This window comes from Malus domestica, chromosome 17 (genome assembly GCF_042453785.1).
Source record: "Malus domestica chromosome 17, GDT2T_hap1".
In the NCBI taxonomy this organism is placed as follows: domain Eukaryota; kingdom Viridiplantae; phylum Streptophyta; class Magnoliopsida; order Rosales; family Rosaceae; genus Malus; species Malus domestica.
The window spans coordinates 25921270-25932415 of NC_091677.1; the positions used below are offsets into that span (position 1 = coordinate 25921270).

At 37.7% G+C, this 11146-nt stretch overlaps 2 protein-coding genes across 2 annotated transcripts; both read left to right on the forward strand.

The window, feature by feature from the left end:
• Positions 1-1151: 1151 nt before the first annotated feature.
• On the forward strand, positions 1152-2385 carry LOC103409585 (cucumber peeling cupredoxin-like). The gene is made up of 2 exons (XM_008348401.4): positions 1152-1423; positions 1623-2385. The coding sequence occupies exons 1-2, from the start codon at positions 1246-1248 to the stop codon at positions 2078-2080; spliced, it is 636 nt and encodes a 211-aa protein (XP_008346623.2). The 5' UTR covers positions 1152-1245; the 3' UTR covers positions 2081-2385.
• Positions 2386-8195: 5810 nt separating this feature from the next.
• LOC103437308 (umecyanin-like) lies at positions 8196-9777 on the forward strand. The gene is made up of 2 exons (XM_008375785.4): positions 8196-8581; positions 9110-9777. Exons 1-2 carry the CDS (start codon positions 8404-8406, stop codon positions 9562-9564), a joined length of 633 nt encoding a protein of 210 aa, XP_008374007.2. The 5' UTR covers positions 8196-8403; the 3' UTR covers positions 9565-9777.
• The last annotated feature ends 1369 nt before the right edge of the window (positions 9778-11146 follow it).

The following is an 11146-nucleotide window of genomic DNA, read 5'->3' on the forward strand; positions in this document are numbered from 1 at the left end:
AATGATTCCCGATTGCCTTTTCCATCATTCCCTCGAATGGTGTAGAGCCCGGGTTGAATGTTATAACCCACAACCCTTAGGTTGTATAATCTTTCCGAAAGATGGAAAGTGAATTGGACTTCCAAGTCGGGGGGTCATGTCTCGTGCCTGTAGTTCGCCAATCGTAACCGCACTTAATATGACTCGAGCCTCCTAAGTTGCTAACCGAACACTACATAGTGGGCTAAAGGAGACACCTGTGACCCTATCAGTTTGAATTTTAAACTTGCGATTACGCGAAGTTTCAAAGTTGTGTGTTATTCAAGGAATTTTAGGGTATTCCATTCACCGCAAAAGAAAAGAACGAACAAACATGTAGCATATGCGAGTAACTCTGAAAACTCTTTCATTGAATAAAAATGGGTGTTGACAAATGGGGCGTGATTGAATCCGAAAAGGATTACGTATTTGCGAAAAAGAGAATCAAATGACTGGTGTAGTTTCAAAAAAGATGAGAAAAAGTAAACACTTGTCATGGTGAGGCGATAAAGAGATAATGGGAATCAAATCGCAAAGCTTATTCTAGAACGGTTTGGCTCCGCCTTTTATGAAAACAACTTTCAAATGCAAATACATGCTGCTTTTAAAAACTGTTGTATGAAAGCTATTACGTTTAAAATAAGCATGATATTTTATTTTCATCAAACAGTTTTTACTTCTAACTTGTGTATAAAGCATCTTTTTAGCTTACAAAAAAAAAAAAAAAAAAAGAAAACCAAACGGGTTTAAGCCAAGAATTAAAGTTTTGAAATCTTGGAATTTTGAAGTTTGGGAGGTTCACCAAAATTTTAGTGACGTTGAATTATACCCTGTACATATTCTTCAAACCAATAATTAATTAGGATTTATTACTTAAAAGAACCCTTAATGTTGACGTACTAATTAGAGAAGGTCAAGCATCATTAAACAGAAACAAGAAAAAGAAAAAGTAGGAACTTTCCACTTTGTAACTATGTTCCACACGGAAGACCGACATGGACCAAGCAAACAAGCAAAGATGACCGGCTTCACAATATGCATGTTCTCATTGTTCTTTCTCAAGGCAGCCGCGTAGACTGCAACAAGTCTAACTTGCTTTTTCTTTACTCGTCAGCTTTTCCTTCTCTATTTATAGGCTTCAATTCGAGTATCCTTGCCACACACTCTCATCAGTGATCACCTACAACAACAATACACAATTTTCGTAGAAGTAAAGAAATTTAGTCGATGGAGAGCAAGATGGTGATTGTTTTTGGCTTTGTAGTTGCAGTATTTTTGCAGAGTGCGGCAGCGCAGACAGGACATGTGGTGGGAGACAGCATAGGTTGGACCATCCCTCAATCTAGTGCACAAGAGTATGTCACTTGGGCTGCAAGTAACAAGTTCGTAGTTGGTGATACTCTGGGTATTTTCTCTTCTCATCTATTTTCCATCTCCGTCTTCATTAAATTAATTACTTCATGAACTCATTAGTGTAATGCAAACTTCAAATAAACGAGCTGGACCAATCAGTTGGTACTAATAGTGTGCAACTGTGATTGTTTCGAGGTAACTATCCATCAATTAAGTTCTCTCACATTTGATGTTTCTTAATAATTTTCCAGTTTTCAACTTCGCCACCAACGCACACGATGTACAAGAAGTACCCAAAGCATCTTTCGACTCATGCAGTTCCGAAAACCCAATTGGCACAGCCATCACAACTGGCCCAGCAAACATCACATTCACCTCCGCAGGCGACCACTACTACATCTGCACTTATGGCCGCCATTGCCAGTCGGGACAGAAACTAGCCATCACCGTCTCAGCTGCCTCCCCAGGTGCCGCACCTTCTGTGCCGCCACCGCCCTCTACAACTAACACCCCTCCAACTACCCCTTCCCCCACATCAAACGACCCTGCTGCTTGTGAACCTGTCCCGGCTCCATCGCCTTCCATGAGTGGAGTACCCACCGTGAACACCACCCCTGGGTCGCTGCCTCCGTTGGGTTCTTCTTCACATGTTGTTTTAGCTAGCTTCGTTTTATCCTCCTTGGCTCTTGTCGTGGGTTTGTTCTTTTAGGTGCAGTAGACATCGGCATTTGGTCATCCAATAATTTTTTGGGGTCTTTTGATATGGGTCCAATTGGACTAAAAATTGGACCTATTTCAAAAGTCAAAAGTCACTAAAACGAGACATCGGCTTTCTTACTTACCATATTGGTCATCCAATATTATCTTTTTTATATTTTTTCTTTCTTGATAGGGCAGGGTAAATAGTTATTTATTTTAATCTCTTTTTTATTTTTGTATCGGTTTTGTATAACAGAACCGTGATGATTTTTTGGAGTGTGCTATTAATAAAGGAAATCTTGTAGTTGAAAATAATGTTATGCACTATGTTGGAACTTCGAACGTTAAACTTGTTTGTATGGTGTTTAAAAAAAATCATTATACAAAATACAAAAAGAAAACGATTGTAAAATGTCTTTGATACCTTGGTTTTTAAGAACAAACTCATAAAATAAAAATAAAAACTAAAGACAATATTTAGTTTTAGTAAAACATCAAGCAAGACATGTATACTTAATTATTAAACAAGATTACTGTTTAAGAAGAAAGTTCATATACACAAGCACCAATCTTACCATGATGGTCACACCTATCGTCTTAACTGCTATTGCTATCACTATTTTCTCAACTATACCACTATTCATTTTACAAAATACAAAAAAAACGAGTGTAAAATGTCTTTGATGAAGAAATTAGGGTTTCACTATAAAACCAATTGATAATATAGAAAACAGCTCAATATCTTATCAGCCTTTGCCTTGGTCTACACCTCATCAGTGTGGGACATTTTGTCCTCACATTATTAACTCTCAACACGCTCCCTCACGTATGACCAATTTTTAAGCCTACACATGGACAACTAATTGGGTGATGTGTGAACAAGTGCGGCCCTTGAGCTTTCACACAAGGGACAACCTGGCTCTAATACCATAAAAAAGTCGGTGTACTACCATAAACCAATTGGCAATATCAAGAGTAGCCAAACAACTTATAAGCCTTTGCATTGGTCTATCCCACTGATGTGGGACATTTTGTCCTTACAGCATCAACTCTCAACATTTGATATGTTGGTTTTTAAGAACAAACTCATAAATGGAAAAAACTAAGGACAATATTTAGTTTTAGTAAAACATCAAGCAAGACATACTTAGTTATTAAATGTTATTGTTTAAAAAAAAAAAAAAAGAAGAAGAAGAAGAAAGTTCATATACACCACCACCATAACCATTTAGTACTACGGTTTAGTGGTATTCCTCTTCATTTTCCTTAAACTGCACAAAGCCACAACTTCACAACTTGGAGAAATGCTTTTACAATAATGGGCTATTTCAGAATATAAACTGAAAGTAGTGCAATTATGGCAAGTTCAATCTCCACGTCTTTTTATATGTGTTTCATTAAAAGGAGCATAAATAATATAATCAATAGGTTATTTGCATGCCACTCAGTACTATAGTCTGGTGGTATCCTCTTTACTTGGAAATGAGAAGTATTAGGTTTGAATTTCGTGATGGCGAATTCGATACCAAATTAGATTATTCATTATGTGACTTTGTCGAACTTCCATTTTCCCACAGTATAAAAATATCGATGTACTAAAATATCCCAAAAAGGGAAAATTAGGTTCACATCCTTCTTTTTATTACTCCATTGATTAAAATCCTATTCATTTTCAATTTTTGATCAAGGTCCTTGGGTATTAATAACATCATTAATTATTTGAATAATAAAATATTTTTATTTTTAAATATATTCCCTTAATGTTAAAAATGTTACAATTAGTATATTTATATTTATGGCTAAATTTTTTATCATATATTTTTATTTTTAGTTTGTACCTATTTTTAATTTGCAAATATTTTTTTAATTGTACCAATTTTCTTTTCATTTTTAATTTGTACCCATATATTAGTTTCTATTTGTGCCCATATTTTTTAAAGTTTTATTTGTGTTTGTACCCATGTGTATACCGTCATGTGACATTGTATATTTAATCAATGATAGAAAAATTACATATGGTATATTTATGTTTTTATGCCTAAACTTTGTATCATATATTTATATTTTTAGTTTGTACCCACTTTTAATTCGCAACATTTTAAAAAAAAAATTGTAGTATTTTCTTTTTAATTTTATTTTGTACCGATGTATTAATTTCTTTTAGCGCCTATGTTTTTAAAAATTCATTTGTATTCATAATTTTTTTTATCTGTACCCTAATTTATTTTTAATGTACCCATTCTTCTTTATTAATGTACCACTTTGTTATATGTGAAATGTATTAATTTTCTTGTAAAATGTACCAATTTTTTTAACACTATGGATACATTCTTTTGCCATTTATTATTTCTTATTTTTACATATTTTTTATCCATTTATTCAATCAAAATGTTTGAATTTTTTTATTGTAACTGTTTCTAATAGTATTATATAATGAGGGATTTTAAATTTATAGGCTTATAGATCTCATAAAATATCAAACAATTAATGTCAAAATTATAAAAATAAAAATATTAATAGTAATATAATGAGGTGTACAAAGTTAAGGGACCTTGATCAAACTTTGAATACTTTTAAGGTTTTAATCAAAGAATGTTAAAGATTAGAGACCGCATCCAAAATATCCCAAAAAAAATTTATTTGCATTGCACCTTCTATAGTATCATAATTTTTTTTTTCTCACTAAACTTAGCTGCCACCATTCATGTCCCCACCCCGCTATTATCACCACTCATATCCCACCATTATTGTTACCACCACCACTGTTTCTACTTGGGGTGGCAATCATCTCCACCACCATACCACCATCTTAAAATATATATTACAAAACATTATTATCAAACACGAATTTCATGTATTGACATTTATATATCGATAAACAAAGACGTCTAATGTCTTCCTTGTCAAAATATAATTCCCAGATTAAACTCCTAGACGAATTCTTCAAGTCTTTTTACTGCTACATTTGCTAGACGTGAGCTGGGCCATGTCACCTACTACTTTAACGGGCCTTGTTTGGGTTTGAATTTTTGGGGTTTTAACGAAAAACCCACGGTACTGTTCACTTTAATGAAAAACCACATTTTTACATTAAAAAGCCAAACCTGGTACTATTCACTTTACCCTTTATTTTGTCCTTATCATTAAAACTCAAAGTTTTCAAGCTTTTTTCATTAGTTTTCCTTTGAATTTTTTTCCTGCAAGCTGAATGGAAAGACACGATAAGATGTGTTAAAATAATGAGTTAACACGAACCAATATCACGACCCATTTGTCAGGTCCATGTAAAGGAAAATGTGATTTGACCAAATTTATTGTTGTTAAAAATTAAAACCTCCGCGGTTTTGAAGATTACAATATTGAAATAGGAATGTAAGTTTTCCTAGTTATGGAATCCCTTTCTATTGAGTGATCTCTCAAAAAACTTATTTGATGAGCATAGGTACATTTTTAAGAAATTTAATTAGTTTTATGGTGGAACTTTAACTTTTTCATGATATCAGAATATGTTGTCCTGTGTGAGAAAGCCCACAGCCCGGCATGCTTTAGGTCATCTAATTTGTGTTGTCCACGTGTTAGACTTGAAAATTTGCCGCTCATAAGGTGTTAATCCCCCATTGAAAAAAAAGACCTTGCATGTGCTTATAAGCAAGTTAGGCCATTCCCATACACCTATTTATTTTATCTCAACTTCTTCACATTCTACATTGTATTTTAATGATTCAAACAAATTATTTTTCAAATTGTTGTTGAAAGTTTGTTAGTTTGTTCAGTGAAATTGTTAGTTTAAAACTCGGTAGAAGTTGGTTAAAAGGGAAGCATTGTATCAGAAAGATTGTTTTTTTTTTTCAAAGGCAAATCAGATATATTAAAGTCGGAGAGAAAGGTTAGCATCATTGGCCAGGGTGTTAAACAAAAATTCTGGCCCAATACAATCCCAAACGAACTCCCTACCCTCCATAAAAACAAACTTGGCCACCGAGTGAGCAGCAGTGTTGCTCTCTCTAGGCGCGAAGACGAAAGACACGGCCTGCATCCTACGTGCTAGATTCTCAATGTCACCAAGCAAACAACCAATCCTAAAGTCCCGAGTTAGCTCCTTTCTAATCATGAGGACAATAGCCCTAGCGTCAGATTCAACAATAACGTTAACAAAACCCTGAAGCAGACAAAATTCCAAGGCCCCCCGAATTGCAGCCGCTTCCGCTGCCGCAGCAGAGTGAAAACTTGAAGCACCCGTTCCACCAGCCCCCTGCAGCACCCCAGCAAAGTCCCGGGCCACCCAACCCAGCCCCGCCCTCTGCGAAGCCTTGTACCACGTAACATCGGTGTTCACTTTAATCATCCCAAAGCAAGGTTTCTTCCAACAAACCCGTCTTCTTTCCTCCCCCATGTCCCTGTTGTACACCGGAGTCGGAGAGCCCTGTTCCACCCTCTCGTTCGCATTTCGGTATTCAGCAACATTCCGTTTCCAGACCTCAAGAATCTCTGTCGGCGGAAGGAAACTCCCCCTGAAGATAGCATCATTCTGATTCTTCCATAATCTCCACAGGCCAAAGACGAACTCTTGCAGAAGCTCGTTCTTGTCAGCTAGATCAGCAACCCGATTGTAAATATTTACCCAGCTTTGTAGGAAGTCAGTTCCCTCCAGATCAAAGGAGTTGATCTGAAGCGGGGAGCAAAACTAGAAAAGATGGCTTGTTTCGCATCTGAAAAAAATATGATTCTCGGTTCATCCACCAGTCCGCACACCCCACAGATGTTGTCAACCCGCATATGCCGCCGTTTGAGGTTTCTCCGAACAGCCAGCGCGTGATTACAACATTTCCAAATAAAAAATCTCATCTTCCTGGGAACATCCAGGCTCCAAATCGCATTCCAAGTCTTGTTATGTTTGGTTTTGTCGCTGGTAGCCCCCCGTCCCTTCTTTCTGAGCCCTCCACTCTCCATGAGCTCCATAGCAATTCCATACCCCGATTTCACCGAGTAGACCCCATTCGCAGTGTGGAACCAACCCATCCTGTCACAAGATCCAGTCTTACTAATCGGGATACTGAGAATAGTGTTCGCCTCCTCAGAGCTGAAGGAAGCACTAATCAAATCAGCTTTCCAGGTCTTGGATTCCTGGTTAATTAAATCACGAACATACAGGGCATCCAGGTTCACCGCAGGCCTGATGCAAAAGGTAGACGGCTTGGGGTACCAGGGATCCTCCCTAATTTTTATAGTTTCACCGTCTTCCACCCTCCAAATCAGCCCCTTATCGAGCACCTTTCGAGCTTCGAGAATTCCTTTCCATCCCCAAGAAGATCCCCGACCGATGGTTGCCTCCCTAAAGGTTTTCTCAGGGTAGTACTTATCTCTCATCACCTTTGCAAGCAAGGAATCCGGGAAAATGATTAGGCGCCACCCAATCTTGCCTAGGAAAGCCAAATTAAAACCTTGAAAGTCTTTAAACCCGAGCCCCCCCAGGCTTTTCTTCTGCAAAAGACGGACCCAGGAAGTCCAATGGACTCCCCTGCTGACCCCGCTTCCCCTCCACCAATAGCTGCGAATAGCCTTCTCAATGTCCCTACATACTCCAATTGGCAGCTTGAAGCAACTCATAGCATGATTTGGCATAGCCGTAGCCACGGCTTTTATGAGGATTTCTTTACCTGCTGGGCTTAGAAACTGTTCAGCCCATCCCGTCATCCTTGATTCAATCCTCTCCCGGACGTCATTGAAAACCACCTTTTTCGAGTGCCCAAAATCAGCTTGAAGCCCCAGCTTGAAGCCCCAGGTATCAGAAAGCTTGTTCATTTGTTGTAGGCGGATCCCCCAAGTTTATCACGTTAGACTATACGACCATGTACATCACAAGAATTCTTCAACCCAATAATAATTAGGTTTTATTACTTTAAGAACCCTTAATGTTGACCTACTAAAGAGAGAAAGTCGAGCATCATTAAACAGAAAAAAGAAAAAGAGAACAAGTCTTTTCATGAAATGTAGTATGATATGAAAGAAGGTTGGAACTTTCCACTTTGGGTCTCGGTACAACATAATAGACTAGAATAGTCTAACATGCACCAGAAATCAAAGTTAAGATGACCGACTTCCCATGCATCTTCTTATTGTTGTTCAAGGCAGCTGCGTCTAAGACTCTACCAAGTCTTGCTTTTTCATTACACTCTTCAGCTTTCCCTACCTCTCTATTTATAGGCTTCAATTCATGTATCCTTGCCATACACTCTTATCAGCGATTACCTAAAACAAATCAATTTGCTTTAGTAATCACAGCCTCCTACACAATTTTCCTAGAGAGATATAGAGAGAAACAGAGCTAGATAGATGGAGAGCAAGATGGTGATTGTTTTCGGTGTAGTTGTGGCTGTGTTCCTGCAAAATGTTGCAGCACAGACGGGACATGTGGTGGGAGGAAGCATAGGTTGGACCATCCCTCAATCTGGTGCACAAGAGTATGTCACTTGGGCTGCAAGTAACAAGTTCGTTGTTGGTGATACTCTCAGTAAGATTCGCTTCTCTTCTGATTTCCATCGTCTTCTTCATTAAGTTAATAACTTCGTGAACTCATTAGTGTAACACTCTTTTTCAAATGAACCAGCTAGACAGACCCAGTTAGGACTCCACATTTACTGATCACATTAAATATATATATATATAGAGGTCGCACTTGGTGCGATGGCAAGTGCCTTCGCCCATGAGCGGTAGGTCTCGGGTTCGAGACTTGGGAGCCGCCTCTCCATAAATGGGGGTAAGGCTAGCCGACATTCATCTCTCCCAGACCTTGCGTAAAGCGGGAGCCTTGTGCACTGGGTACGACCTTTATTTATATATATATATATATATATATATATATGTATATATAGTATATTTGAAGTGAATCCACGAGTATTTCCGTAAAATAAGAGCACATGACCGACAATAATTATCAAATGAAGTTTCAATTAATTTCCGCTAGCCTTAAAATTATTCTAAGGTAAACTATCCATCACTCATGTTTCTCACATTTGATGTTTCTTAATTATTTCTCCAGTTTTCAACTTCGCCACCAACGCACACGATGTACAAGAAGTACCCAAAGCATCATTCGACTCATGCAGTTCGGAAAACCCAATTGGCACGGCTATCACAACTGGCCCAGCAAACATCACTCTCACCTCTTCAGGCGACCACTACTACATCTGCACTTATGGCCGTCATTGCCAGTCGGGCCAGAAACTAGCCATCACCGTTTCAGCTGCCTCGCCAGGTGCCGCACCTTCTGTACCACCACCACCCTCTAACACCCCTCCAACTAGCCCTTCCCCTACATCAAATGACCCTGCTGCTTGCGCACCAGTCCCAGCTTCATCACCATCCATGAATGGAGGAGTACCCACCGTGAACATCACGCCGGGGTCGCCGCCTCCGCTGGGCTCTTCTGCACCTGCTGTTTTGGCTAGTTTCTCTTTGTCGGCCGCGGCTCTTATCGTGGGTTTGCTCTTTTAGTTACCATGAAGACATCGCGAGTCCTAATTAATTACTATATTGGTGATCCAACCTTTTTTATATTGTCTATCTTGATAGTACAAAAGTAAATGGAATTTGATCTTAGTCTCTCTCTTTTGTTCTAAATAATTTTGTATCTGTTTCGTATAACGAACCCGTACAGGGTGATTTTTTTTTAGTATACTATCAATAAAGGAATTCGTTTGTTCAAAATTCTGTTCTGCAATGAAGAAAGAAGGAATGTTTTTCTGCCAAATGGTCCTATAGTCAATGCTAATCGTATGGCACGTGTAATATGATCGTCCATGTAACTCTTAGAACTTTTTTGTAAACGTCTGTCCTCTCAATTTCGTATCCATAACATACATGCTCAAAAAGGGTTAAAGTTCACATGTAATGTAAACTCTCATAATAAGCACGTCCACCTTTCCTTTCATGGATTTGACCTTGAAATTGTCTCTACAAACTGTAATAAAAATAAAAATTCCCGAAGTATTGTGACGTCATGTGCTTCGGACCTCAAGTTTGAGATGTAAGCGGGGACTGACAGAAGTTTTTTAACATAGTTTAGTTAAACCCATGAACTTTTTGATCAAGCAAGCAGCAAGAAGAGAACATTAAAGAATTTCTATTCGTCACAAAGATTCCGTTAATCGTCTCAGTTCCTAGAGCTTTTGAGGAGAAAGCTTTGATAATCTCTTGCTTTGCTGTTTCGAAAACTTCTGCAAATTGTGAGGGGGATCTGAAACCATCATTTGCCGTAGTAATAAATTGTCCAACATAAAGGTAAATATATAGGTCTACAAAACGTGCTAAGAAATATGAAATACAATAAAGAATTAGAATAGGACTATACAATGGGTAATAAGTTAGGCCATCTCTACCCGAAAAGGTTAAACATAGACCTATTCAAAATTATAACCCTGCAAAAAATTATTTTCAAATGAACAGTGTCTAAACATACTCATATACCATCCAATCCAACCGAATGGACTAAAACATAGCCTCCTCAATAATTTATTAATTTTAAGTTTATACTTTAAATTTATTAGTTAATTTAATTAAACTATCATTGGATATTTCAAGTCCAACCGTTAAATTTGAATAAATTATTACAAATAAGAAATTTAGCCCCATAAAAAAGACTAAGACCATCCCAATGGAGAGGGTTAAATGGCTAAGGGGCCAAACAATGGCCTGACTTGAATAAAATCCAAATCTAAGCAAAGGCTAGGCTAAAACAAAACATAAACGAAAGGGCATCTGGTCAAGTTCGGCAGATAGCCAGCCGTTTGTTGGGCCCATCAGCAAATCCTGATGCCACTTTTGGAAGAATACAACCGCTACAAATTATATTATACATGTTTCAAGAATATGGATGTCATGTCTGGGCAATACGTATAAGACCATAAACTTGGTCTGTTATTATAATCATGAGGTTAACAATTAATCTTTTTTATTATTACTGATAAATTGTTGAAATTCTTGGGAAAAATCTTTTTTAAGTGTCTTCTAGTGAAAGAAGTTGTCATTCGTAAGTGGTCTAGTGAAAGAAGTTGTCATTCGTAAGTGGTCATTTACT

Bases quoted from the DNA above. Each gene is read 5' to 3' on its own strand.
- LOC103409585 (XM_008348401.4), top strand. From the start codon at position 1,246: ATGGAGAGCAAGATGGTGATTGTTTTTGGCTTTGTAGTTGCAGTATTT. The intron at 1,424-1,622 runs GTATTTTCTCTT...ATAATTTTCCAG, and splicing joins CGTAGTTGGTGATACTCTGG to TTTTCAACTTCGCCACCAAC.
- LOC103437308 (XM_008375785.4), top strand. From the start codon at position 8,404: ATGGAGAGCAAGATGGTGATTGTTTTCGGTGTAGTTGTGGCTGTGTTC. The intron at 8,582-9,109 runs GTAAGATTCGCT...TTATTTCTCCAG, and splicing joins CGTTGTTGGTGATACTCTCA to TTTTCAACTTCGCCACCAAC.